Here is a 26,762-nt window from a genome sequence, read left to right as displayed (position 1 = left end):
TCTCATAACCCACTGCTATGACGTAGCAATAGTTGATAACGAAACTGGATGTTCATTGTCGGGATGTCATCGTCCTTCTAGGCCTTCTTCCTGTCAGCACAGCTCTGCTTGTCGTCTTTGACTGGATGCAGAGAGCACAGCTGTAGGAGGGGTAGGGAAGGTGGTGGAAATTGGTCAAGGATGGCAGGTATTTTCTTTTTCCTTTGGGACAGGGATACATATGGCTGCCCGCCCTCATCACCCCTCTGCCACTGCATAGCAGTTTGAAGCAAGGACAGATGACATTGGGGGGCCATACATAACATACAATTTTAGATGGGGAAAAAGGAAACTACAGCACATGTTCTCCCCCCCACCCCCCGAGATTCTGAGTGACATAGACAACTCAAGCTTCATTCTCGTTGTCTATTCGCTGTCACTCAGACCCCCTCGGTGAAAAACGTCTCCCGTAATTAACCTGTAATTCTAACTGTTCCCCCTGCTAGGTTCCTGCCGAGGGCACCATGAAAGGACATTGTTGAGCAGGCGCAAATTTAAAGATGCTTGAAAGAAATGTTGTCTGCCCAGGCAAGGATTTGACGTAAGAAAGAGAAACAAAAATAAATAACCAAAGGAAAGGTGTGCAGTAGGGCCTTCGTTTTCATTTGTTTAATGTGAAAGTGGAACAAGCAGGACCAACGCAGATTGCGAGACAGCACACACATAAGCCACTGCGATCTTGCCAGGAACTGTTGGTTTCACTCTGGCAGGATGAAAGTACCATAAATGTGCAGAAATGCTCAGTACCAAAAAAAGGTGTGAAGCATTTTACATTTAACATGTAAAACTAAAAACAAAACGTAAGACGTCAAAAAATAAGAGGCCCAGCAGCTCGGGCATGCCAACCCTGCCCCTGAAGTGCACTCCTTTTCAGCAGCTGTGTACATGAAAAATACCATCACTGTGTGCAAAGCGGCCTATGGACGAAGAGCGCTGTCCCGCTGCCCCATGCTGTATGCTGTGCTAGGCAGATGCAAAATGTGAGCAACACTTGAATCGATCAGTGGACGAAGAGGGCTGACTGAAAAACACTGTATATATGTATATCTGCATGTATGTTTGTTATTAATATTTTGGAAAATATGAGACTTGAAACAACTAAAGCTGTTACTAGACCAGACCTAAAACAAAAATAGCAAAAGGGAGTCACAGAGCCTCCCACCCTGAAGACTTATCAAAAAAATAAACATAACTTCATATCAGCGAAGGGGAAACTTCCATGTCCATTAGAAAACTAAATTAATATAGGACAAAAAAAATTGTATTCTGCTTTTAATGTCAAAATCAAGAGAACATAGGATCCTGATGTTGTTTATTGCGATATCATTGTTGAGACGTTAATGTTAAAGTAATTAATTGATCCAAAATAAATCTGTCTAACCCTCTCTAAAAATAGCCAGTGCTTCATATCCATTTAGAAGTCAGTAACACAGTAGGTAGGCAATTTACAAATAAGGTACACAAATAATTAAGCATGCAAAAATTATGACTTTTCTAGGCGTAGGTCTATTGCTTTTTAAATCTGCAGCTTGTGCTTTCCGTGAGCAGAACGATCCAAAAGTAATGTGAAACGTTTAGCAACCATGTTGGCAAACTATGTATTCCCTCGCTTCCTTCTTCTCTGAAGCCATTTTGTAGATGATCCCAAGGACAAGACTGCTGCATATACTCTATGGGCTTGAAGCTGGAGGTAGCCAGTAGCAGTCCTCACAAATATAATTTTTACCGTTCTGGTGTTACCATCTCTTCATCCAGGTGATAGCAGCTTAACATGCCTTATTGCTTAATAACCACGGAGGTGGTATTGATTTGTCCTCATTTCATTTATATTGAGCGATTATTTCTGAAGTGAATTGAGAACTTCCCTCAGGGTATGTGTACCTGGGAACTGTGATTAGTTTCAGAATGCAAACTAGAACTTCTGAGCGCACGATTCTTTACCCTGATCCGCCATGACTGATCTGTCCCTCTAAAGATGCAGTGTTCGTTTCCTCTTGTTAAGTGTTTACATTGTCCATATTGTTTGTTATGTAATTTCCATTATGTTTTTAGTCCGTAGACACTACAACAGAACACAATGACCATCCCCAGGAGCCTAGTCCCAGTGAGAGAATAGAAGGAACTAACAAAGAGGAAAAGGAAAAGAAAGCACCAGGTACAAGACGCTTCAGCCGCCTCATTGCGTATAACTGCTTGCTGGCCACGCCAGTGGTATCAATGTGTTATATCCATCATGTATTATTATATCATAATGCATGGCAAAATCCATCATACACCAGAGCATCCACACTGTACAGCACTCGACCTTTTGTGTAAAGGCTTATTCAGGTGTTGGAAATGTAAACAACTGAGCACATTTATTGACGCCTACTTCTAGACTGCCTTAAAAGTAGCACCTCTACAAACATTTCTTTAAAAAATATGTTGTCGATGTGAGCATTAAACTGAACAGGAATTAGTATGTTGTAGTATCAAAGAGTTTGTTGTGCTGGCGAAGAGTCAATAACATGTCTGACACACTAATCTCCCTCTGAATCACATAGCATGCCTGACACATATTGTTGACTGGCATTTACAAAAAGGAATTCAAGCTAAATATTCTTTATCTAATATTATTTGATGTAGCACAGGGTCAGCATCTTTTTTTTTAGTATTAGCCAGTTTCGTAGCTTGTAGTCCAGTTCTCTCAAAATGTCTCCAGAGCATACCACAAATGAGCCACTTGTGAGGCAAACTATTTCTTTGATTTCTGGGAAAGCCAATAGGTCTCGTCTTTGGGTGAGTTATTGGCTATGCCAATCTGTTGGCGGGGGAGGGACAGGTGATCATTGATTAACCAGTCGGTTGAAAGAAAAAAAAAGTGATATGGAGTGGCCAGTGATGGTCGTGTCGTATCACTTTTTTTTTTGTTCTGTTGGTTGTGGAAATAAGAAACTGGGCTAGAAGCGGGGTCTTAATGTAGTATGTGTTAGTGGTCAGGTTAACACAGCAAGCAAAGATGGAGTATTCAACTGAACCTGGAAGAGCAGGAAAAGACTGATTCTACTCTTAAATTGGGATGTGTGTGTTTGTGGGTTGGTTTATACACACAGTATTAGAAAATTTAGAGGAATGCAGGTGGTTTGAATCATGCCAATGAAAAGTACAGTGCTGCTGAATAAACCGTTGTTGAACTGAGTGGCAAGAAAGTTATCATGTAAACCCTATATATGGCCAAACATACAGCAGCATTGTGGTCTATTAAATCTAGCACAATATGTTTTTGTACAACTGATATTCGGAATTCACATATTTGAAAGTGATTTCATAAGGGAATAATGGAACGCTCTAAAGGAGCACTAATTACATTACAGAAGGTCACATGCATTGTTTGTAGGTGCAGGGAGATTAAGTGATTTGCCCAGACTCGCCCAATGTTCAGCAGATGCTGAGTCTCGAAACAGGTTCCCCAGTTCCAAAGTCTACAGCTCTGCCTGTAACACCACATCCTGGGCAGAGGGAAGATGGCATGCAGAAAGCAACAGAACCTGGAGATGAGCAAAGAGTTAATCCAGTCAAAACAAAAACATTACAAACCTTGGAAAACAAGGTAATCTATGCAACGATGTTTATTCAAACAAAAGATGCACATTTTCATTCAGTTCTTGGAATCACTTCTTAAAGCATTTTCTCTTGTTGTTAACTTGTCCTTGAGTTGGACCGCGGTTGCTCATCATTCATACCTGGATGTCCAGGGCCTCCCTGAAGCTCAACACAACCAAGACAGAATTCCGGCTATTTGCCAAAAGCAACAATCAAGATGCACTACAAACCTATCAGAGTGACATGAACCCTGATAACTTCAAAACTTCAAATCACAACTTTCATCAAATGCCATATCACTTGGATTCACCCTGGACTCTAACCTACCCTCAAGGAACCCATTGCCCAAAAAACAAATATGGTGTGGTAGAAGTTCTCTCTTCTAATGAGACACACCGCTTCGTCCAGAAAGTGGCTTCAGAATGTCTGTTAAAGTGCTCTTACTGTTACGTAATGTCCTAATCCATTGCTTCCTAATTCCACACTGGTAACCCATAGGAGAATCCTACACGCTGCAGGGCCTGAAAAAATACAACGACGTAACTCCAATCAATCCTAATGAAACTCCATTGTCTCCTCCTGTCAGTCCTCATCTACGGAGAAAAGCTGCATCGTTTACAAAGTCATGATGACCAGCTTTTCTCTCAATGAAACTCACAATCTCTGGTTGTTCTTGGTGCACCCCCAGGAAGGACATCCTGAGACTGCAGACTAAGAAGTGTAAAAAAAGAAAAACAAAGCAGCAGGCCTTTTTCACTTATGCACTTAGAATCTGGTACAATATCCCATATCAACCAGGATCTCGCCGGTGCTACTCCAATTTAAGAAGGAGTTGCAGACTCGCTCTTTCAAGCTACATCACAGTGCTTTAACCACCCACAGCCCAGCTTCCCCTCTTATTCTTTGTTTACTTTAGCGTTGTCTTTAACCATGTACAGGGCTCCACTGCGTTTTTTGCTGGGTTCACCATGGAAATCCAATATACATATACATAGATACTTTCAATATTTTTAATGTTCTGTTTTTTAGGACTAACCGTGAAATATAGTCTTATCTACTGAAGACTGGATTTGTATGTAAAACTTCAACAATTAATGCATGCAGTTAATTATAGTAATGTATTCACTGAAAAGCCTCTCACCCTTTGTGTAGGGTAAGAAAGCTCCTGAAATCTATCTGTAGCCAACAAAGTAGACCCTCTCTTTCATGCAAAAAGGACTACTTGTATCCTTGTTTTTCTCGAGTGCTTCTTTCAAGCTCCACCAGTTTTTTAAAATTTCTGTTTACTTTAATTTTCAGGAGTGGGGCAAAAAAGTAATGATGTGACCATGGACAGCACTGATTCCCGCAAAGTGCGAAATAAGCTGAAAAGATTGCTGCAGAGGAGACCGACCTTGCAATCGTTGCGGGACAAGGGCTACATTAAAGGTGAGAAGTTTGGATCTTTATGTGCTGTTCTGTCAATGTTGCATGAGACGTGAACTCGTGAAGCCTTGGCATGTCATGTGAAGATTCCATGGAGCACAGTTGAGCTGGACAGTTAGTCCCAGCGTATGGGACCAGCAGCTCGCTGTTATTTGATGCTGAATAAAACCAACTTGAAGCTTTACCTTTGGTGCCTTCGTCAATGATTTACGACACCTCTTTTGGCAACAAGTGTTGGCGAGCTGCTGACACGGACCTACGACTCTCCGACAGTTTGGGCTCTAAAGAACAATGTTAGACTTCTTTGGAGATGTCACTGTGAGCCTGGAGGAGAGAGAACTTGATTCCATTTTAATTACAAAAGACAGAGAGGTAGCGAATATAAGAAAGCTTTCATATCCAAACCTTAGGGGATTTTTGAAATATCATGTTGGACTCTTCCTTTTCAAACGCCTTTAGAATTACTCAATGTTGAATGTCGCTAAACCAAGGCCAGATAAGCATATGCTGAATGTTAGCAACCATTGTTCATCTTGCTCTCTTTTTTCAAGGTGTGCTGAGTTTTTCTTGGGAAAAGACTAAGATGTGTATCCTAGGATGTGAAATTGATCGATATTTATTTGGCAAGACAAAATGGGTTCTAGTACAATAAGGTCCTCTTCTAGGACAACATGACCTCATACATTTTTCATACCATAGAGGGTGTGGTATGTTGTATTACCAACTGAGATGCTAACCACAGTGGTGCAATTTTGTAATACAAATGAGTGACCTTTACATTGTCAAAGAAGCTATAGTTGATATTGTAGTTCAGAAAATCTAAATTATGAAGGGTCTCCAGGCTACTGTTGAATACTTGATAATGGGCCAGATTAAAATTATAAACTAAATACATATTTAATCTCAGGTTCATATCAGTCACATTGTAGAAATAATTCATTAACAGGTAAAAATGTAATTCACAATTCAGAGTCGATGGAAATTGTTTTTGTATTATTTCAGATCAAGTATTTGGCTGCCATTTACATGTACTTTGTGAAAGAGAGAAGACCTCTGTGCCGACATTTGTAAAGGAGTGCATCAAGACAGTGGAAAACAGAGGTATACTTTCAGATTCCCCACTATTACATTCAAACTTGCTGATTTAATTTTCAATGGGGTCAGGTCGTGGGTGACCACCTCCTCAACAGTAGGGTGCATCACCCAATACATTACTTGACCACAGTGGAATTGTTCTGCCTATTCAAGACTGAAGATATGTTTGCATGTCTCAAAAGACAATATCTTGCTCTGTGGGTTATGTATGATATTGTGAGGTGTTCTTGTGCTTCCATTTGCTGATGGGTCTAGATGTCAGGGCCAAGGCGAAGGCAGGATTCAAAAGGATATGGGTACGTGATGAAGCAGATTAAGATAAGCTTAAGTATTTTATTAACGCGTTCGTGACTGTAAGCATGGTATTCTCAGGGGTACGAATATAGGTGCCTGTTGATCTATTCGGCTTAGATTTTCATGCTAGGTCCCAAAGGGCTCTGCCCTCTGTTACCTGATCCATGTGTGGCTACAGTTTGTCTCTCTCAGAGACCAATATAAGAAAACTACGTAGTTGTGCGATTCTGTATTAAATTGAGAAACCAGGGAGGGCTATTCATGTCAGATAAACAGGCACATGGTCTTACCTGTTACATTTATAGTGCGCACAGACATATTTATTACTCTCTGCAGTACCTCAAAAATGGCATCAGGTGGCAAAATAAGGGAATCGGAATCAGATATGGCTCCCTGCTTGGTCAGGCTGTATTGATCTCAGCAAGTGGGCACCTCTTCTGTACCTTGGGGTGGTGGGAGCCATTGGCCTTCCCTCTGGAAAGGGTTGGTTGAATCTTTTGCTTCATGGGGTCAGGAGAAGATCACTTCTATTGACACCCACCTTTATGTCTTGGTCGGGGCTTCAGCATTGAGGACCCCATTCACGTATATAATACCGGGCTTTTCCCTCACATACCTGCCTCATTCCTCTGCGTGTGGAGCGCTGCACTGTTTCACCACTGTCCCTGAGTTCCTCCTAGGCTTTAAGAACAAAGTGGGAACTCCCTCACCACTATGCATCACTATTCTTATTCAGCAGACCCTTCCACTCTGTACGCATGCCATCTTGACCACGCATGTGTGACGACACAGGTGGGGCTTCTTCCTCAATGCCACTTCCCTACATCAAGGAGTGACTGACCAACGTTTCCACCAGCTATCATGACCGCACTGCACTATTCCACCATGCTCAACATTAGGACTTTTGGAATGCTAGATGGCTTCGAAATGCAGGCTGGTAAGGGTGGGTCATGCAGAATCTCTGCCAGAGCATGTCCTCTCAGGTCCTATCCATGACCACACACCATGTACTTCATTTCAATAGGATTCTTTTCAGTTTGTGGTAAGAACGATGGCTAAATGATGGTTGAGCAGAGCAGCCTTTACATATTATTTATCACTCATTCGTGAGATTTTAAGACTTTCCACTTTCTTTTCTTGAAAAAGTGAACACAGTATTAATTGTATTGTCCCACATCTGTTGAAAGAAAACTATCACATGTGTGTTCTCTCCTTTTGAAAAAATGTAAGGCACCCCTACACAATGAGCAATAATCCCTAATCACAAAACATATTTGCTAATTAATTTGCACTGCCTATTGTTTCTTGTGGCAGACAGACAGACAAGCCTTCATTTACCTTAAATTCACTAGGAAAATGTAAAATAGATAGTAACAATATTTTAAAATTAGGAGCTCAAATCTTGGTAACTGGAAATTGCTTGCCCTCTTTCAGAGGTGTCGCAAATATTACAAATCTACTTGTCAATAGCACGGAATGCCATAGAAATCCACTTGTACAATAAAACATTTTGTGTGCCTCATTTAGTGTAATCCATCAAAGGTCATATTATGGCAATGTCCCTTTACAGTCAGAGCTCTTGTGTTACCAGGCTGTGGTAATGCCATAGTTTAAACTGAAGAATCTAAGTATGCCACCATTTTAATTATATCAAACTCTGAAAATGAAAGTCACCTATGTACGTCCCTTCTTCTCAGAAGTTCTGTGTATGTAAGGCCTCACTTTGGGCCAGATGTATCAAACATGTTTGTGATCGCAAAAATGCATTTTGGTATGTGATATTGTCAAACCAGGGCACACCATAAAAGTCCATTCCTTCTTGTTGTAGACATAAAAAACAACACTTCGAGGTAAGTGTAAGGTAGCAATTATTTATTATGCCTTCCAATAGTTCATGAGGAAAGCAGCCATCATAAGTCCAGGAATGCAACAGCCAACACGTGTTTCGTTTACAAGACTTTTTCGAGGCCCGAGATTTGATATGTATAATTACTATCCAAGTTTTTTACAAGTTTTGTATAAAGTTATAGTTCGAGGAAAACCCTTAGCAATATGAAGAATATGTCTATAAACATCCGTCCTGTGACATTAGAAAACCCATGCGACCATGATAAGCCTTGGGGCATGAGAAATAATGCATGTGTGGCAAAAATCGGCTATGATTTTTGGTATGTAACAAGTCCAATTTGCGATTCGGTAACTTGACACCGAATCGCAAATTGGATTTGTGACTACATACTGATTCTATATTAGGAAGGGGCGTGTCAGTGGCGTCCCTTCCTAATACCGAATCTCAGAGGTATGTATGATTATTTACTTCAAGTAGGTGGTAACTCATTCGCAAAGGAACCCAATCCCCTTTGTGAAAGAATGCGAAAACGTTTTTTTAGGAGCATCCATGGTCCCACTGACCTCTGTTACTCTTAAAAAAATAAATGACAAGAAAACTTTTCATTTTTAAACGCATTCCGTTTTCCTTTAAGGAAAACGGGCTGCATTTAAATAAATAAATAAATAAGATTGCTTTATTGAAAAGCAATCACAGACATGGTGGTCTGCTGAGCCCAGCAGGCCACTATCCCTGTGATTGTAGCTATTCACAATGGCTTGCAAATTGCGACCTACCTCATGACTATTAATGAGGTAGGTCCATTTGCGAGCCCTTGCAAATCGCAGTATGAAACTCCTGGAGTTCTCTACATTCCAATAGCGATTTAATTAATTGCGATTCGCTAAAAATCTCAATTAGGTAATCGCTATTGTGAAAAATGATACATCAGACCCGTATGCATGGTTAGAGCGGAGTTCCGTATATGGCAGGTTATTTTCCTCCTATGTCCACCAGATACTTTTTATCTTTTGTGAGTCCCAACGTCTTAAGGAGTCATTTGGGCCACTTTATTTACAGAGGTCTCATCGTCGTATGCACCCCAGGATCTTTGCAAGTTGGGGCATAAACATAGGATATTTCCAACCAAATGAAAAACGTAACCAGATGCAAACCACTTCTCAGAATGGCGAAAATGCAGGCTGCATTTTATCGCTTGAATTTACATCCCTCTTGTAGGCATATTTCATGGCTTGTTCCCAGTCATACAAGTTCGGAGGAAGATTATTTATCTAGTGTCTGCATAGCTGCAGTATTGCCAACAGGATCAGGTGATAGAGCAATGTATTCTTTCTTGCTAGCAGAAATAAATAGTGTCTTGATATGCAAGAAAGTAACTAGAATTTATCACCACTGTTTATTCATTCGGGATTTCACAGAGTATACGCTTTACTGAGTTCCAATAGGGTGGAATGGTAGGCACTGCCTGAACATCTGAATATCATTGACTTATAATTACTTCTTTAAGTTGTTTCCTTGGAAGAGTGACAGTCTTGTCGAGTACGTGGCTGGCCTTGTTATAATTTCTTTGCTTAGACGCCAGTGTCAACAACAACAATTGATCTTATTTAAAACTCGAAAGTCTATATTCTGTATCTTGATATAATGTGTTCCATGGACATAATACCCCACTTGGCAATTAGCCCCCAAATGGTAAAGTCAGCTTCTTTAGTAAGAATATTAAAGGATTCTAGAGACCCTGAGAAGTCCCAAATAGTCTGCTTTGGCCTGTAATAAAAGGATACCTGCAACCTGTATGCCATAGTCCCAGAAAAACATAGATGCATTTGCAGTCTTCAACTTGATCTTCCTGAAAAGCATTTGAGTAGAGAATTTTAAAATAAACTTTCTATCTCGGAAAGGTTTAGATGGGGCAGCGGCTAGCAGATCAATTGTGCTATTCTGAATAATCCTCAGATTTCCCCTGACATACTTTAAAAGGATTGTTAAGCAATACAACTGAAGGACTGGTAAAACAAGACCCTCTCTCTTAAAAAGACTTCCCCAATTTCTTTCAGGCTACCCTTAGTCCTTACTGCATTCCCAAACACAGCTATTTAAATTCCTTACACTTTCGTCATTTCAGGTTGCCTACAGTAAATGGGGATCTCCAAAACAAAGTATTTGTGCCTAGGGAGGACCCTCATATTCAGCATAACTATTCTTTCTCATATAGTAAGTGGCAGGTGGCTCCAACTTTTGGGAGATGCTTGATTTTTGTGTGTGGTTTTCTTAAGATTGGAGTATAATCAAGTCCATAGTGATCTGTATGTGCAGGTACCTCGGTTCCGCTACCACATGAGGTAAGGTGTAGTCTAAATGCCAGCCCATTGGTTTATCTTTATTAACTAAGTTTCACCAGTTTTTCAAGTATTAGAATACGAAACCTTAAGGTTGTCAGCAAACAAGGCAAGCCTATTTTCTTACCACACAATGTCAGCACTGTCTTATTTTCTGATATAATGGTGGAATATACAGAGAGAATAAACCCGAAGAAAGGAGGCGACCGAGTCTTGTGCCTCTCAATATTTTGAATCTGTCTTCCAGATGCCCATTAATACATATGTTTCCATATGGGACCGATGCGGCTTTCATATTGCTGTTATTATTTGCTCCCTAAACAGACAACTTCAATGAGACCCACAGACAGACTCATTCACTCAACTGAACGTTTTGGCAGCATCTACGGTATAAATTGTCAATGGGTGGAGTTTGCTATAGTCTCGTTTATTACACCAACTCCCCAATAAAAATCACTTAGTTCCCCGGAGGGTATAAAGACACTTTGATCATTGTGTACAGAAAGTGTCATAGTATTTCAACCTATTGGCCGGGAATCCCTGAGTAGACATATAAGTATTATTTTGCAAGGAGTTAGGCCACTTTCCCTCACAACTATTGAGATCCTTTCCAGGTTTGGGAACGAGGCAGATAATAGACTGATTTAAACACTCCTAGTCAAACCCCCACCAAATTTCCCACCAAGGAAAATGTTAATAAAGCGCTCATTCACTTTTTCTTACTTTACAACATAATGTGACTAAAAAAGGTAGGAATTTTGAGGTTTCAAAAATTATTTGCCTGGTGATGACATCACAGAAACATTGGTGTATTGGGAGAGCGTGGGAGTCAAATGGGGCCGTTCTCCTGCTCCGTTTATTCTGGCACCGCTTGGGCGGGGCCGATAAAGCTGTTGAATATCACAGAAAAAACATACACCGCGCATTGCACCACACTTTATTATATCCAGCCACCTTCCACTGCAATTAGGTGATTGTTTGTGGAAATATATAAGCCTGCACGTTTAGTTAAAATATCACTTTGTTTGGACATATCTGCATCTACATATGCATACACAACCATATTTAAACATTTTAGGTAAACGTGTGTGTTCATATAAACCTATGTGTGCTCACACCCACACGCAAACACACAGACACACCCTTCACCTTAGCCCCACCTGTTTTACCTGTGACCCGTTGAGTGCCCCCTGGAAAACACTTCTACAGTTGCCACAGAACGGAATGCTACATCATATGATCTTGGAGCTGTTAGAGTTAATATTATTTCTCACCTACAGTCAGTGCTTTAAATGGGCCGGTACTCTCCGGTACTGAGTACCGGCACTTTTTTATTTTGAGAGGGAGAGTACCGGCATATCTCAAGAAAAACGTAATACTTTTAATTGGAGAGTACCTGCACTTCTCAGAAACAAGCAGGTACTCTGATAGAGAGTACCTGCACTTCTATTTTTCCATTTAAAGCACTGCCTACAGTACTGCTATTACTGCATATGCAGTTAGAGTCCTGCTAATGATATCCTCAGAGGTACTTAGAGGCTTGATTGTGATAGTACTAAAACTCATTCTGATCTTGCTGATACGCACAGCTTTGTCTTTGATAATAACAGGATTAAGTAGACCTCCTCTAGTGATATAATGCAGATTCACCTGCGTTTTCAATGTGTTAATCACAGACTACTATCTCTGAAAATATCCAGAGCTTTGCATTAGAGAAAAACTCCCCTTGGTTGTGCTGCTAATAATAGCCAACGCTCCGTCATCACTTTATCCAACAAAGACACGTTCTCATTCTCAGTTTGTTTAAAGCAGGCACTTTCTCCTCCCACTTTACTTCTCCAAAACGCTTATTCATTTGGTTCCTTTCTTTCCTTGGTGTCTTTCTTATTACAAACTGTCCCGCTGGCTCACCTTCCCGCCACTTCCGTCTTCTCTTTCGTATTTCTTCCCTGCATATTCTCCTTCTTTAGCACGTTTTCTCCAGCCATTAGGCTCTCACTCATGCACACTCGCCTGCTACACATTGTATCATCTACAATCACGTGTCCCACACACAAACATCTTCAGAGCAGCACCTGCTAAGCTTCAAGCTTCTAGCAATGCAAAACGGAATGCGCACTTCTCAAAGTCGCCAAACACGAGAGAAACAGGCATTCCCACTGGTCGCCACCAAGAGCATGTGTAGCTGAACATACATGTGACGGAGGGTGACGCAATTGAAAGCAAGCCCGCTCAGAAAACATCAGAGATGCCTGCACTAAGAGTAGCAAAAGGGGCATTTGTGCGGAAATTCTAACTTTAAAATGAAATGTCTGCCTTTATGTATCTACATAGTCCTGCCAAGGTAAGAGGATCCAACAGGATCACCTCTCCCATAGGAGCTTTCTTGTTATTCGTTCTTCCCACTAATACGACCCAAAAGCGTTCACACTGAACCTAGGAGGAGCACGTTACTTCCCGTCCCTCCCTCGCCTTCCTTTCAACACCAACGGAAAGGGAGGCGAGGGAGTCGGACTAGGAGTAATGCCATAACCGGTAAGTAATGGACGCAAAACTGCCTCGCCCTCAAGGCCCGCCCTCAATGGCTTCTCATTGGCTGCAGGGGCTACTGAATGTTGTGCTTTGAGGCAGCTTGAGTTTTATTTCGGGTTTGTTTTTCACTGCAGTTTGATGAATTCATCCATCATGCCCAGGCCCATGAATAGGTGTTGGATTTGCTAAAACCATAGGCGCTGTTGGGGCTACCAAAGCAGTAGCCTACCTCCCAGATCAGTAGCGTTGGCAAGTATGTTATGTGTCGGATTTTATCTACTAAGTGTTTCAATACATTTTAGGGGAAGACTTCTGGCCCAGCTGGCTTACCATTTTTCAATCTTTTAGTAGCCTCCCTTTTTCTCCTTCAATGGAATGCTTTAGTTCAGTATGAGATGAGCTTTAACAAATTTAGACTACTCAGCCAGCTTACCATTTGTATGTGATCAGACTGCAGACTTCTTAAAACATGATTTGAAAACAAATTATCAAAAGGTCTTGAACTGAATGATGCTGTCTTCCATCTTGGCATTTTTCATAGGGCCACGTAGAGCTAAGATATCATTTCTTTCCTCACCTGCTGCAAGTGGGATATGCTAGGTTTCTAATTTTGCTAAGGCTGTCTTTCCTGCCCTAATTACTTAAAAAAAATATTTTGAAAGGCTCTGGTGGAGGTGGCACGGTATTGTAGACAGTTGACTTTTCCACACATTACAGTAAATAAACCCCAGCAGTGTACTTAGATGCTAGTGGCTGGTCCATGAGCCTGCCAAGTAAGCAGAAGCCATGGCCTCAGGTCTCCTGGTAGAAGAATACCTGTCGGTATAGGAGATCCTTGCCAGGCAGCTGAAGATCTCTGTGCCTTCAGTGAAGCCGTTGGTGAAGCGTTCTCAATGAAGTTCCTGACCTGGGCCGAGTGTACTGGGGTGTGAGACAGGTTCCTGCAGCCCATGCGGTGCAGGGGCCTCCCACCCTTGAGGGGTCCCTATTCAGCCTAAGGCCTATGAATGTAATAAAGACACGGGAAATTCAGGGATCCCTCAGCACATTCTGGATAGATGCCTGAACGCTTTGAGTTCGACCACTGCGAGTGGGCGCTTTGTTTGCTGCTCCCACTCAGCAAAGGTTTTTTGTTTTTGTTTTGCCTTAATCTGCCAAACCTGGAGTTTGTTCCTCAGAACAAAATGGACCTGATGAACAGAGAACAAACGTAGCCTAAACCTGATACTTGCCCACCTTTTAATGAGACAAGGGAACCGCAAGTTTGTCAAAATGGCAACGGCTTCCACTCCAGCTAAAAATGCTTTTGATTAGTGCTTTATTAATCTCCCAGTACCCAAAGTTTTGCTCATATGCATGTGGCCAAAACTGTCTGCCAAATACCAAGGTTGCACAGTCTTCATTCCATATTATACATTTTTAATCCTTGACCAAATACTCCCTGCCTCGCTATTGTACTTTTGCAGTTTCTTTTTCATCCCTGCTCTCTACTGTTGTCACTGTTTTCCAGTCTTTCTATTCTTCGTTCTTTCCCACTTTTGTTTTATTTGTCTCTGTTGCTCGAGATCAGTGGTTCCGAAACTGTGGTCCGGGGACCCCTAGAGGTCCATGAAGCCTCCTCAGTGGCCCGCGACTGCTTAGAAAATTAAATAATAATAATGTGTATATAAATAAAGTGGCTAAATGTACAATTGAACATTTTGAAATGTACTGTAAATGTCAAGGAATTTTAAACTGGAGTCTAACAACTAAATTAACATCCTCAAATTGTTTTGTAGAAGCAGTGCAGGTACATCAAACAGAATATAGTATGGACGATGTGTAGCTTCAATTAAATTTAGAAAAGCACCAATTAAATAAAATGTGTTATCATTTGTGTATGTGTTTTATGAAAGCTTGTTTCTGTATTTTTTGTGTCAAATCAACAACAATGTTTGGACCCGGGTCCCTGGCTTCCAGTAATGACTCAGAGGGGGGTCTTGGATTCCAATAACGATTCAGTGGGGCTCCCTGGGTTCCGCTAATGATAAAGTGGGGGTCCACAGAAGTCAAAAGGTTGGGAACCACTGCTCTAACTCAAAGAGTACTGGTGGGCCCCACCTAAATAACCAGTCAAAATTAAGCACTGCTTATGGTCAATGGAATTCTTGGGAAACCGCCTTCATTTCACTGGCTCATTTCGCTCATTTGCCAAAATTATGTGCTTTTGCCAAGTGTTGTATAATAACTTGGCATTTACATTTTATAGGCAGGTGAACTCCAAAGTTTTGTCAGTGTCAAAGAAGTATGATCTATAGTCAATCTTTAAAACAGTGGCATACATCAACCACACTTTGTTAAATGATTCCTGAGGGAAATTATACTTACTTAGTCGACCTATACAATGGATTAGCACAGCTGGCAGCAAAGGTTTGATTACATTTTATAAGCAAAGCAATAAAATCAATGATTTTGTATATATGCATTCGGGGATATTTATCGCAGGCAGGGCGTGTTCTTCACAAACCGGTACTTGGAGACTTCAGAGAATAGGTGGGCTGATTTGGGCTCCACCTATTCAGCTGAGCTAGATGAATGAGGATCAAGACTAGGGCTTAGGCTTCGTAGATCTACAGAAAATTCTGGGAAAAACACATTATTTTAAATAGTTTGATGACTTTAATAATGCTTGCTAATTAAGCCTGCACCAGAAATCAGGCCTACGTTTTGATTCCTGATTAGATGACGAATATAGCACTGACTGGCTGATTTTAAAGCAACAATGGTGAGACGCGGGAATTTAGGGCCAGAATTTGGATGCATTTGGAGGTAGGAAGTACTTCTGTAACTCCATAAACACTAGATATAATTGAGAATAATTCTGGAAGCATTGTCATTAGTCCTAAATTGTTACATTATGCACATTGGTTGCTCCTTTTCACTTTGAAGTAAGTTGAAGTTGGAACTCTATTGTATTTCCTTACAGTACTCGCGTTAAAATTAAATCATATAAATATGAATCATATGCATGAGTTAGTCTGTGATTATGAGTGGGCCTTCAATTCTGATTCGGCCCCATAACAAGAGCTACTGGGAACATTGAAATGTGTGTGTTTCACCAGCAGATTCAGGAGAAAAACATGTTCTCCAAAAACATGTAATATTTGTTATTTCCAGACATCCTTAATTACCGGGAACCCCGGTAATGATAAATCCGTAATTCCAGCTTTTGGGAAACAGCAGGTCGCTCATCATGAAGACCAGTGTGTTTTCCCTTTGCTGCATCGATCTCTTTTCCACTGTTGTCGCACTGTGAATTGTTCTAGAAGGGTTGTGCTGCAGGAAGATATAGAAGAGAATATAAATAGTGCAGTGGACACCAAACAGTATGTCCTGGATATCATGGCCAGACTGGCCATACCGGGCATTGGGCATTTTTGCAGGAGTCTGGAAGGGTGGAAGGGCTGCTTTTGTTACTGGAGTCCGGTTTTGTAGCAGTTTTAAAAGCATTGTAGAGTTCCTTGTATATCCAACAGTTTTCAGGAAACAAGAAAAAGTGCAAAGATAACTCTGGTAATTAATGTACCTGCTGGAGAGAGAGATTGTGGTTTAATATGCCTGCTGCAAAGAGCGTGTACTGTGCAGATCACAGAACAGTATTTTATATGCATAGCTCAGTGGGTAACTGCTTTTGCCACAGAGATGCTTTTGTCACTGTGCAGTTCATAAGTTACAATCATAATCTAGCACAGTGAGTTATGACGGGCAGTCATGGAGCTGCATGCAAACTGCATGGTTCAGGTCAGAAAGTTATATTTTTCCCAGTCTTTCATTATCCTAATTTTGCTAAAAAAAAAGGGTTTGTTAAAGTTGAAACAAATTATTTTTAGTAAAGACAACCCTAACTGCTGTTACCTTCTGAATCCTGAGTGTATGCTACCCCCGACCAAGCACTCTTAAAAAATGCCTTCCAGTATGTTTGACGTGAATCCCACACCTTGTAGTGCCCTTTGCCTTGTGTAATTTACACTAATTTACACATGTATGATTCATTGTCTGTGTATAATGTAGAGTACTCCGACACCCTGCACTGATATGAGAGGTGCTATAAAACAAATGAAACACATGTGAGATATGGCGAGATGGGAGGCACTGCTGGAGGGTGATTGTGAGGGAATTATTAAGGAGCCCTAATAAAGTACGCCGAATCCTAGTGCACTCTACGTTCGTCATTTAAAAATTAACACCGTTGAATATATAGTGGAATATCTGTTGTGGAATACACCATTTTTCCCATATTTTGCCAAATTGTATTGGTGGGGGAGAGCCTCCCATAGAAGGGGCTGGTCTGAAAAAAATTGCTAGGACTGCTTTGGGTTTCCAGTCCGATCTGCTGGGTATGGGCAAAATGAGTTCCACAGTTCGCTTTCCTTCTTGATTGTGCTGCCAGTCCTGCATGTTTGATATGTTGAACAAATCTTATGATCTTTACAGGTTTGGATATCGATGGCCTTTATCGAGTAAGTGGCAATCTGGCAACAATACAGAAACTACGCTTCAAGGTGGATCATGGTATGTTCCGTGACTTTTAGCATGTTTCATGCCCTGCAGTCCATGCTTTGTAATAATTCTTATAGCATAGCAGTGGCAGACTTGAGTCTTGTGTGGTAAAGTGGTAAAGCTGCTACCTTCAGATGCATGAGAATTTGAGTGAAGTTCTTGCTTTCCCCCGGATCACTTTTTTGGCCTCATTGTTAATCATAATAATGTCTCACTTGCCATTATTCCCTTTACTACTACAATTGAGTCCCTAAATGTGTGCTAAGCAAGGAATGCTGCTAATGCACTTACTCAGTATGCTTCTTTCATTCTGTCAATTCAAGCTCAATATGTTATGCTGTGCTGTGTTTATGTTGCAATGTATTTCTACAATTACCTGGCCTCCTAATGTCCAGTGTCATCAAACTGTGATTAGTGAGTTTTTCCAACCCGTAGTCTTTGTGGGCATGAAGTGCTTTCAAATGTTACTTGCCCGAGCAACTATGGTGACATGGTTTGGAAAATGAAGGTTTTCCATTTGGTGAGTCTCTGTAGTAGTATCATGTGGCCTGCTGGCCAAACCTATGTAGTTGTGGAAAGTGTAATGAATTGTCTCTCTACTGTGTTTCACAGTTGATGTATAGGTCATATAATATGCCACGTCTTATCAGTGGTAACATTAACCGTCATGTTCGGTCCACTTGGAACACTTGAAGAGCAACAAGTCCATTTCATCCAAGTGAATGTGTTAAGTCATTTTGGTGCTCTGTTGAGGCAGAGTTGGATATGTGTGGGACTTTTCGTTCCTAACACAGGATCTGATGGACTATTTAAAAGCTTGCTTCCATCACACTGAACAGTTATATCCTTAAGTACCCTGTTTCTAATGAGCTCTAGTCTATTTCTCTATGGTTTTTGTAGTTGCCACTTCTAGTCTGGTGTCACACTGGATAGGTTTTTTCTGACCCTTTCTCAGGTTTTCCTGGAATTTCTATATGTTATGCATCTCTCCCTCCTATCATATTTTATCCTAATATCTTAGAATCCTTGTTACTCCTTTCTGCCCTCTTGCTCGCAGTTATTTCATATTCCTCCACACGTATACATTTTGACATGCCTTTTTGTATTTCTGGCTTCTAGATGAGAATCTGAACTTGGATGATGGCCGCTGGGAGGACGTCCATGTTATCACGGGAGCACTGAAGTTATTTTTCCGAGAGCTACCAGAACCTCTCTTTCCCTTCAGCCATTTTGATAGATTCATCAGTGCAATAAGTATGAACAAGAGGGAAAATCCATAATTGAGTTATTGTAGATAGAAGGGGATTAAATGAAACAGCATTTGTTCTGTGTAATAATATGCATTAATGCATTCTGTTGTTTGGAAATGTGTAATACATTTCATAGGAAAGAAAAAGCTGAAATCTTCATCATTCCACCCATCTCACCTTTACTGATGACATTTCCAAAATATTTTTTTTGCCTTTACCTTCTGCCCTATTCCAGAAAACTCAGGACAGCTGTAGATTATTTTCGTGTTGTGCAGTTTGGTGTAATAGTGGCCAATCATTAGGCCACAAACATGGTATTTTTTGTAAATAACACTTTAAAGTAAGACAGCTTAGAACATTTTTGAAGTGCCTAGTTAGCATTTGCTGTAAATCATCCTATTTATTGGTGATATGCCGCCAGATTTTTGTTTTCACTACCCTATTTTTATTAACCCTGTTTTTTTAGACATTGGGACTCTACACCCTTTACCCCTTCTAATCGGTGTTTGTGCTCTCTTTTCGAAAGCTGAGAACATTCGTATACCTCTGATTGATACATTTAATTTACCTGAAAGTCCCTATTAGATGGTAATTCCTGTACCCAGGGCTTGTATATTTAATGCTGCTAGTGGGCTGCAGCAATCTTTGTGCCACCCACTAAACTAGCACTGTAACATGCCCCAGGCCTGCCACTGTAGCCTGTAGTGCAGTGTGATACTGCAGTTTCAACATGATAAAATTGCGAGGTGCAAACCTTACTTTTTAATACCTATAAGTCACCCCTAAGGTAGGTCCTTAAGGCTTGTAGGGTGGGGGCATGCTATTTAAGAAGTAGGGCAGGTGCATTTAAGTTTTACATGTCCTTACAGTGAAAATCCCACAAATTAGTTTTTCACCACAGCAAGGTTAAATCTTCCATAGATTAACACTTGGTTACCATATTAAACTTAATTATGACTTCAGTTTGGAAGCAGATAGATAAGTATTTCTTCCACTCATTTGAAATGCTATTTTAAATCATCATAAATTGTAAAGTCAGATGTTAAATTACTATTCTGCAAATGGCACTTTTTGAAGGTTGGTATTTTTTCTGCCTAAACCAAATGTGCATTTCTGCCAGTGTTCAGGGTAATACAACTGTTCATGGATGTCCTGTGGCATGATGTGTATTCCTTCTGGACAGAGAACAAACAAAAGGGCTTTGGGTGTAGAGTAGGGTGTCCCTCTCCTGAGCAGGGTGGCCTGGGGGTTGTACTCAGCCCCTTCCTGACTTCTGAAGATGCCTACCTTATCACTGACAAACGTATCCCACATCTGGGCCTGCTTGCCCTTTGTTTCCCTAGAGAGATTGGAGCCAAATCCAGGGAAAAGTGAAGAACTGACAAGCACCTGTTGAGGGTTAGACAAAGTGGATGACCCCATACACAGACTGGCACTGAGTATGAAAGTGGCACCCTCAAAATTCCTCATCCGAATGGAGACTCAGAAAAATGGTTGCCCTGCTCTCTGAAGCCTAACAGAAGACTGGACTTCCCCAGGACTCCAGAAGTGACTCAAAGGGTCAGTTGACTGACCTCCTGTTTGATCTAAATGGAAACAACAAGCTTCCAGAGGCTTCCCTCCTACTGCCCAGCTAACCAGTACCAGCTGGTACGGCCTGAACATTGCTGCTGGCCTCTGCATACAAAACATAAATATATTATATCATAAATTGATTATCAAGGCCTGCTTCAGTGGTGACAGAGAGATGGAGAGAGAAGACCTTTGTATCTCAAGCGCCCCATCCACACTTCTTCCTTGCCATTTTCTTACTGGGCCTCAAATTCTGTCCATCATAAATCTTCTGTCCATATTTTCCAGTATTGATACCTCCATTGGACAGTATAGATATTATAGTATAGAATGGATATCTGTAGATGTGTACCACCAAAATCTAATGCTGGGTTCCAAGCCAGACTTTGGCTATACAAATCCAAGCAATCACACCACAGAAGAAAAAATACGTTCCACTTACCATCTCCATTCCATCATAATTCTTTCAACCTACTTAACTCCAGCTCCCCTGCCATAAAACAGGCAAAAAAAAACATATATATGTATTGAGCAAATGGCCCATGAGGTTTCAAAGAGTGGCTTCTTAAAATAAATAGACTCATAGCACAATGGAAATGTATGACTTTCCAGTAGTGAGCTAAAAACGAAGTGTGCCATTGGCTAAAACCTTCCATTGGCTCTGCCACAGAACTAGCCATTGCAGCATAAAAATTATATTTAATATCTGCCAAACCCGAACCAACCCTTCAGTTTCATATTAACATAAGGCACATCTTGGCCTACTATAGTACTGCACAAAATTCTCAGTAGATGGCTTGAGTTTCCTTTAAATTTGTGAATCCCTTTTTTGGTTTTTGCTTTGTTCTGATTTTGTTTTCCAGGAGCCATCCAGAACTATACACATTGATTTTTTTTATATATTCACAGTGTTAGAAATGGGGTTTCTGGTTGGCTAGGGTATGCACCTCAGCCAGGCAGAACCTACCCACTCTAGTCAGGGCAAGGGGGTTACACGTCCAAGACAACCCCTGCTCACCCCCTTGGTAGCTTGGCACGAGCAGTCAGGCCTATCCCAGAGGCAATGTGTAAAGCGTTGGCACAACACACACAACACACGTGACACAAAATGTACACCACAAAGTAAACACAACACTGAGCTATGTAAAAATAATCAGTATTGCACAAAACATAATTAGACCAACATTACACGTAAGTAATACCCTGCTACCTTAGCAGTTGTCAGAATGTTACACAAGTTACTAATACTCTGCAAGAATACTCAGTTGTCACGTTAGAACACATAAGTACTCAGGATTCTGCAACATAAGCAGTAGTCAGGAATTACAGTAAAAGTTATATGCACTTGTCATGAACCATTCCTAAATACCCATACAAAGAACATTAGAGAATATCTCACACGTCATAAAGATACATATCAGCTAGACCTGCCCAGAAGGAACAGTAGCACATATATGTAAGAGTAGAAAAACAGGCAGGAAATCTAACAATCCCCAAAAGTCTATACTAGGCTCCTGGAGCCCAGATTCCCTAGAAAGTACCTGATTTCTGATGAAGAGGCACTCCCAGTGCCTAGAAGACGAACAATGGGGCCCCTGGTGCTCCTATGCGCAAAACGGGGGCCTCTGAGGTCTCTTGGGGGAGAGGGGCAGTCTGCACCCCCTCTACAATAAAAAGAACAGGCCCCTCTGGGGACCTGTGATCCTTATGGGCCCCCCCCTGGGCTCTAAAGGCCCTCTCCGAAAGGGGGGGCCCAAGAGCCACAAAGAATCAGGGATTTGGGGCGATCACGCCCCTAGCGCAGTGACCGGGGGAAAGGGAACTCCCTTCCCACCCCGTGTCCTGCTTAGGAGTAGGCAGCCGCTCTCGTCCGTGGTGCGGCTGCCAAAAAGGGGAGAAAAGAAGGCAGGGGCCTCCGATGAGGCTTCCTTCCTGCTCGACCAGCGGCCGCACCCGATTTGGTGCGCAAGCCACTTCCCAGCTAGACCTGGGCTGGCACGAGGAGCCGGCACCATGGATGGTGCCTGCAAGTACCCCGGGGACGCGTCCAGAAGCTTGCTTCGCCCCGGGGCACTGTTTGGTGCGCGCTCGCTCCTGTCTTACTTTCCAGGTGCCCCGGGGGCACTAGCAAGAGCACGATCCTTGCGCTAAAGGAAAAATGCTACGCCCGGGTCGCAGCGGTGATTTGAGCAATTAAGAGAGCGCTTCACAAAGCGCAAGGGCCCTTCCACAAGCCGGGTTGCGGTGGTGATTCCAGGGATAAAAATAAAGTGCTTTTCCAAGCGCTAAGGCACATCGGAATCCTGGGCTGCGGCAGTGATCTTTCTGCGGCAATTCAAGAGAGAGCGCTTTCCCCAAGTGCTACAGACAAGGCTGGGAACAACAAGCAAGAAAAAGCACAGGGCTGGTGGGCCCAGCTACAGGCCAGCACAAGGGGTGCAGATGGTGGCAGTTCCTCCTAGGGACCAGGCAGGTCACAGGTCAGCACAACAGCAGCAGTCCAAGGTGGTTTCCTGGTGAATCCATTCATCAGCGTTTAGTGTCCAGTTTCCAGTTCCATGAATGTTCAAATTGTGGGGAAAATTCCCCTGTACTTATACTAGGGTTACAGTGTGTTTTACAATGGTAGGGAGAGGAGGTTCCAGCCAGTTACAACTGGTTCTGGGAGTGCCCCCTCTCTCCTTTCAGCACAGGCTCCAAACATCAGTGGGGGGTTAACGACCCTATAGTGTGAGGCCAGGGCACAGTCTTTACAAATGCAGGTGTGCCCCGCCTCTCCCTTCTCTCAGCCCAGGAAGGCTGTACAATATGTAGATGCACCTCTGTGTCACCTCCACCCTTCCTGTGTTCAGGCTGTCTGAGAAGTATGCACAAAGTCCCAACTGTCAGTCTGCCCAGACGTGGATTGGAGACAAGCTGCAAAACCCCAAAGTCATAAGCACAGATAAATGCGCACTTTCTAGAAGTGCCATTTCTGTGATAGTAATACAAATTACACCTACACCAGTAAGCAGCATTTCTCACCACTATAACAACCATACCAAACATGCCTACGCTACCCCTCATAAATCAGACAATACCCCTTACACATAAGGCAGGGCATTTCCAATGCAATCCTATGAGGAGGCAGCACTCACAGCAGTGAGACACCAAGTTAGGCTGTTTGTCACTACCAGGACAGGCCATGCAACATGGCACATGTCCTGCCTTCTACATACATGGCACCTTGTCCAAAGGGCCAGCTAGGGCGTACCTTAGGGGTGACTTACATGTAGTAAAAGGGGAGGTCTGGGCCTGGCAAGTAAATTTAGAGGCCAGGTCCCTGTGGCAGGAAACTGCACACACAGTCTCTGCGCTAGCAGGCCTTAGATAGGTTTGACAGGCTACTTCAGTGGGTGGCGCAAGCATCGCTGCAGGCCCACTGGTAGCATTTAATTTACAGGCCCTGGGTATAGGGATACCACTTTACAAGGGACTTATAGGTAAATTAAATATGCCAATTAGGTATAATCCAATCATACCAATTTTGTAAGGGAGAGCACATGCACTTTAGCACTGGTTAGCAGTGGAAAAAGTGCTCACAGTCAAAACGTCAGCCAACAAAGGTCAGAAAAATAGGGAGGCAAAAAGCAAAAAGTCTGGGGAATGACCCTGTGAAAGGGCCAGGTCCAACACACGGTGATTGGTTATTTTAGTGTTCACATGATATTGCAGCACATGACTAAGCTCCATAATCTAGAGCTGTATTGTCTTAGTTGCTGACTAAATATCTGTAGTAAAGATGGCAATGTAATGTGCTTATGCTTAGTTTACTTTTACAACCATTCAGAACAACTGGGACTACAACTTTAGATTTCCTTATATGAATTACAATCACTCGGGTAAACGGCAAAATGTAAGGGTGATAGGTGGCAATACTGCCCGTGCCCCTTTGTGATTTGATCTGGCAGAATGCAACCCCTTATTAACTAATGGGGCCAGAAGTTCCTTCTATAATGTTGATATCTGATCTAGACACTTTGAAACAAATCCTAACTTCCGCTTTTAAATGATTTTTCTACATCCAGTGGGATTATCCCAGCCTTAATGTGTGCAGCGCCACCTGCATTTAAAATAGAATTTACAGTATTATTATAGAAGGTGGTATTCCACCTAGATATAAACCCATCTTGAACTGGCAACATCAACTTTGCTAATTCATAAACTAGTCACCGTAGACTAGGGCTTAGTGTAAGATTTAATTAAAAACATTCTAGAGAACCCAGTGTATATTAGATCTTTTTCTTTTTTTTAAAAAACACTACTATAGTTATTTCTTTCCATGATGGTATGTCTCTAGGGACATTATCGAAGCTCACCACCAGTTCCAAGATCAATGATGAGAGATCATGTATAAAATTCAGCAGGAATGGAATCTTTCCCTGCAGATCTACCATTCGATAATCCCGGTGCTTCTCCCCAATCCTGAAACTGTGCCAGACCTAGTGATACTTCCTCCACTAAGGGTTGTATTGTAATACTATTTATATAGTGCTTCCTACCCCTGATGAAGCGTTGAAGCGCATTTTGGCGAGTAGCACGGTATTCTGGAACCCAATAGGAATTAGTGGTGGATTAGCATAGGGAAATATGAGTACAGTTTTAGTATTATTATGAGTTAAGTTGAGCAGAGGGTATGTGAGTTTGTTAGTTGGATTGACTAGAGTAATGGAGGGATAGAGGAAGGAAGAATCCAGAAGTGTTAATTGGGAGTTTATAGTAATAGTATGAGCCTTGGGATGAGTAAAGGAGAGATGGAGGAGGGAAGAGTCTGTGGAAAGGGTTAGGGAGATCATAGTAGCAGGAGGGGTTTTGGATGAGTGAAAGGTTAGATAAATGAGGGGAAATTTAGTAGGGTTGTCTGGGAGATCATGGTAGTAAACTGAGGTTCGGGTGAGCTTTATGTGGAATAGGAGGGAAGAGCTTAGGCAGGGTTATTTTGGAGATGAAAGTAGTAGAATGAGTTTGGGATGAGTCAGAGCAGGGAAGGAGGATAGATTGATAGAGACATGCCATATGGTGATGGGTAGACAAAGTAAAGCTTACAATAGAGTACATTTATATTATTATTATTATTATTTTTATTTATAATTTTATTTATATATATATATTTAATCATTATTTTTATTTATTCATTTTTTTACTGTCATTTACTTATTTATGATTTGAATTTTATTTATAGGTTTTATTGTCTTTATTTTTATTAAATTGTTTCTCTAGTTCAGTAGGACTAGAGAAATAAATAGATATGTAAATACATAGTAAGGGAATATGTGTTCAAAGAATATAATAATGAGTATAATGATATTAGAAGAAAAGTAGTATTGTATAAACACAGACTTTCCAGATTTGTAATATTTGAAGTTAATTAATAAGTGTACTTTTCTAAAATTTATTTATCTTTCCTCAGTTTTTGAATAGGGAAATGCTTATGATAATAAATCATTTGATCAGTGTGATATAAAAACGAGAGCAGGGATTCATAAGTATCTAATATAACAACTTATGACCTATGAACATGTTAAGCCTAAAATAACATACACATATATATGGATATACACACACACACACACACACACATATACATACACACACACATATATATATATATATATATATATATATATATATGTGTGTATATATATGTTTAACCGTGAGTAAATATACATTTGTTAAACAGGTTTAAAGAGTATGTGTGTAATTTATTATTATGACATAGTACATATTTCCTAAAGAACTATACATATCTAGAGTATACACATAATCAGATTAAAAATATTTATCAACACAGGCATATGCAGTCCCTTGCTGTTTTAATATGGTGGTTATGAAGGAAAGAGCCAACTTTTGAGTAGTCTTCTGAAGACAAGATAGGTTTCTGTGGATCTTATATTTGGGGGTTATGAATTCCATAGTTTGGCTGCTTGAACGGATAAGGATGTTCCACCTATAGTCTTTTTCTTGTATGGTGGTGTTCTAAGGCGGGGTGCCAATCTTAAGCGGAGGTTTCTTTGTTGAATGTACTTGGTTATTTTGTTTCTGATAAAAAGCGGTCCTGTTCCATGTATACCTTTGTGGGTGATACAAAGGAGCTTGAAGGTGGATTTTCTGGCAATGGGTAACCAGTGTAGTGGTCTTAAGGCAGGGGAGATGTGGGCTTGTCGCTTTACATGTAATAGTAGCCTGGCAGCGGAGTTCTGAATACGT

General features: G+C 41.3%; 1 protein-coding gene across 8 annotated transcripts in view; it reads left to right on the top strand.

Annotated features, from left to right (window-relative positions):
- ARHGAP27 (Rho GTPase activating protein 27) overlaps positions 1–26,762 on the top strand; it is a 565,511-nt gene that overhangs the window by 527,486 nt on the left and 11,263 nt on the right. For all 8 annotated transcript variants that reach the window (XM_069238073.1, XM_069238077.1, XM_069238076.1 and 5 more), the window contains 5 exons: positions 2,092–2,194; positions 4,921–5,049; positions 6,049–6,147; positions 17,629–17,706; positions 18,814–18,948. In XM_069238073.1, the coding sequence (XP_069094174.1) occupies positions 2,092–2,194; positions 4,921–5,049; positions 6,049–6,147; positions 17,629–17,706; positions 18,814–18,948 (544 nt within the window). The remainder of the gene's footprint in view (positions 1–2,091; positions 2,195–4,920; positions 5,050–6,048; positions 6,148–17,628; positions 17,707–18,813; positions 18,949–26,762) is intronic.

Source organism: Pleurodeles waltl, chromosome 6, assembly GCF_031143425.1.
Source record: "Pleurodeles waltl isolate 20211129_DDA chromosome 6, aPleWal1.hap1.20221129, whole genome shotgun sequence".
Lineage (NCBI taxonomy): Eukaryota > Metazoa > Chordata > Amphibia > Caudata > Salamandridae > Pleurodeles > Pleurodeles waltl.
This window is presented reverse-complemented; position numbering and strand designations above follow the sequence as displayed.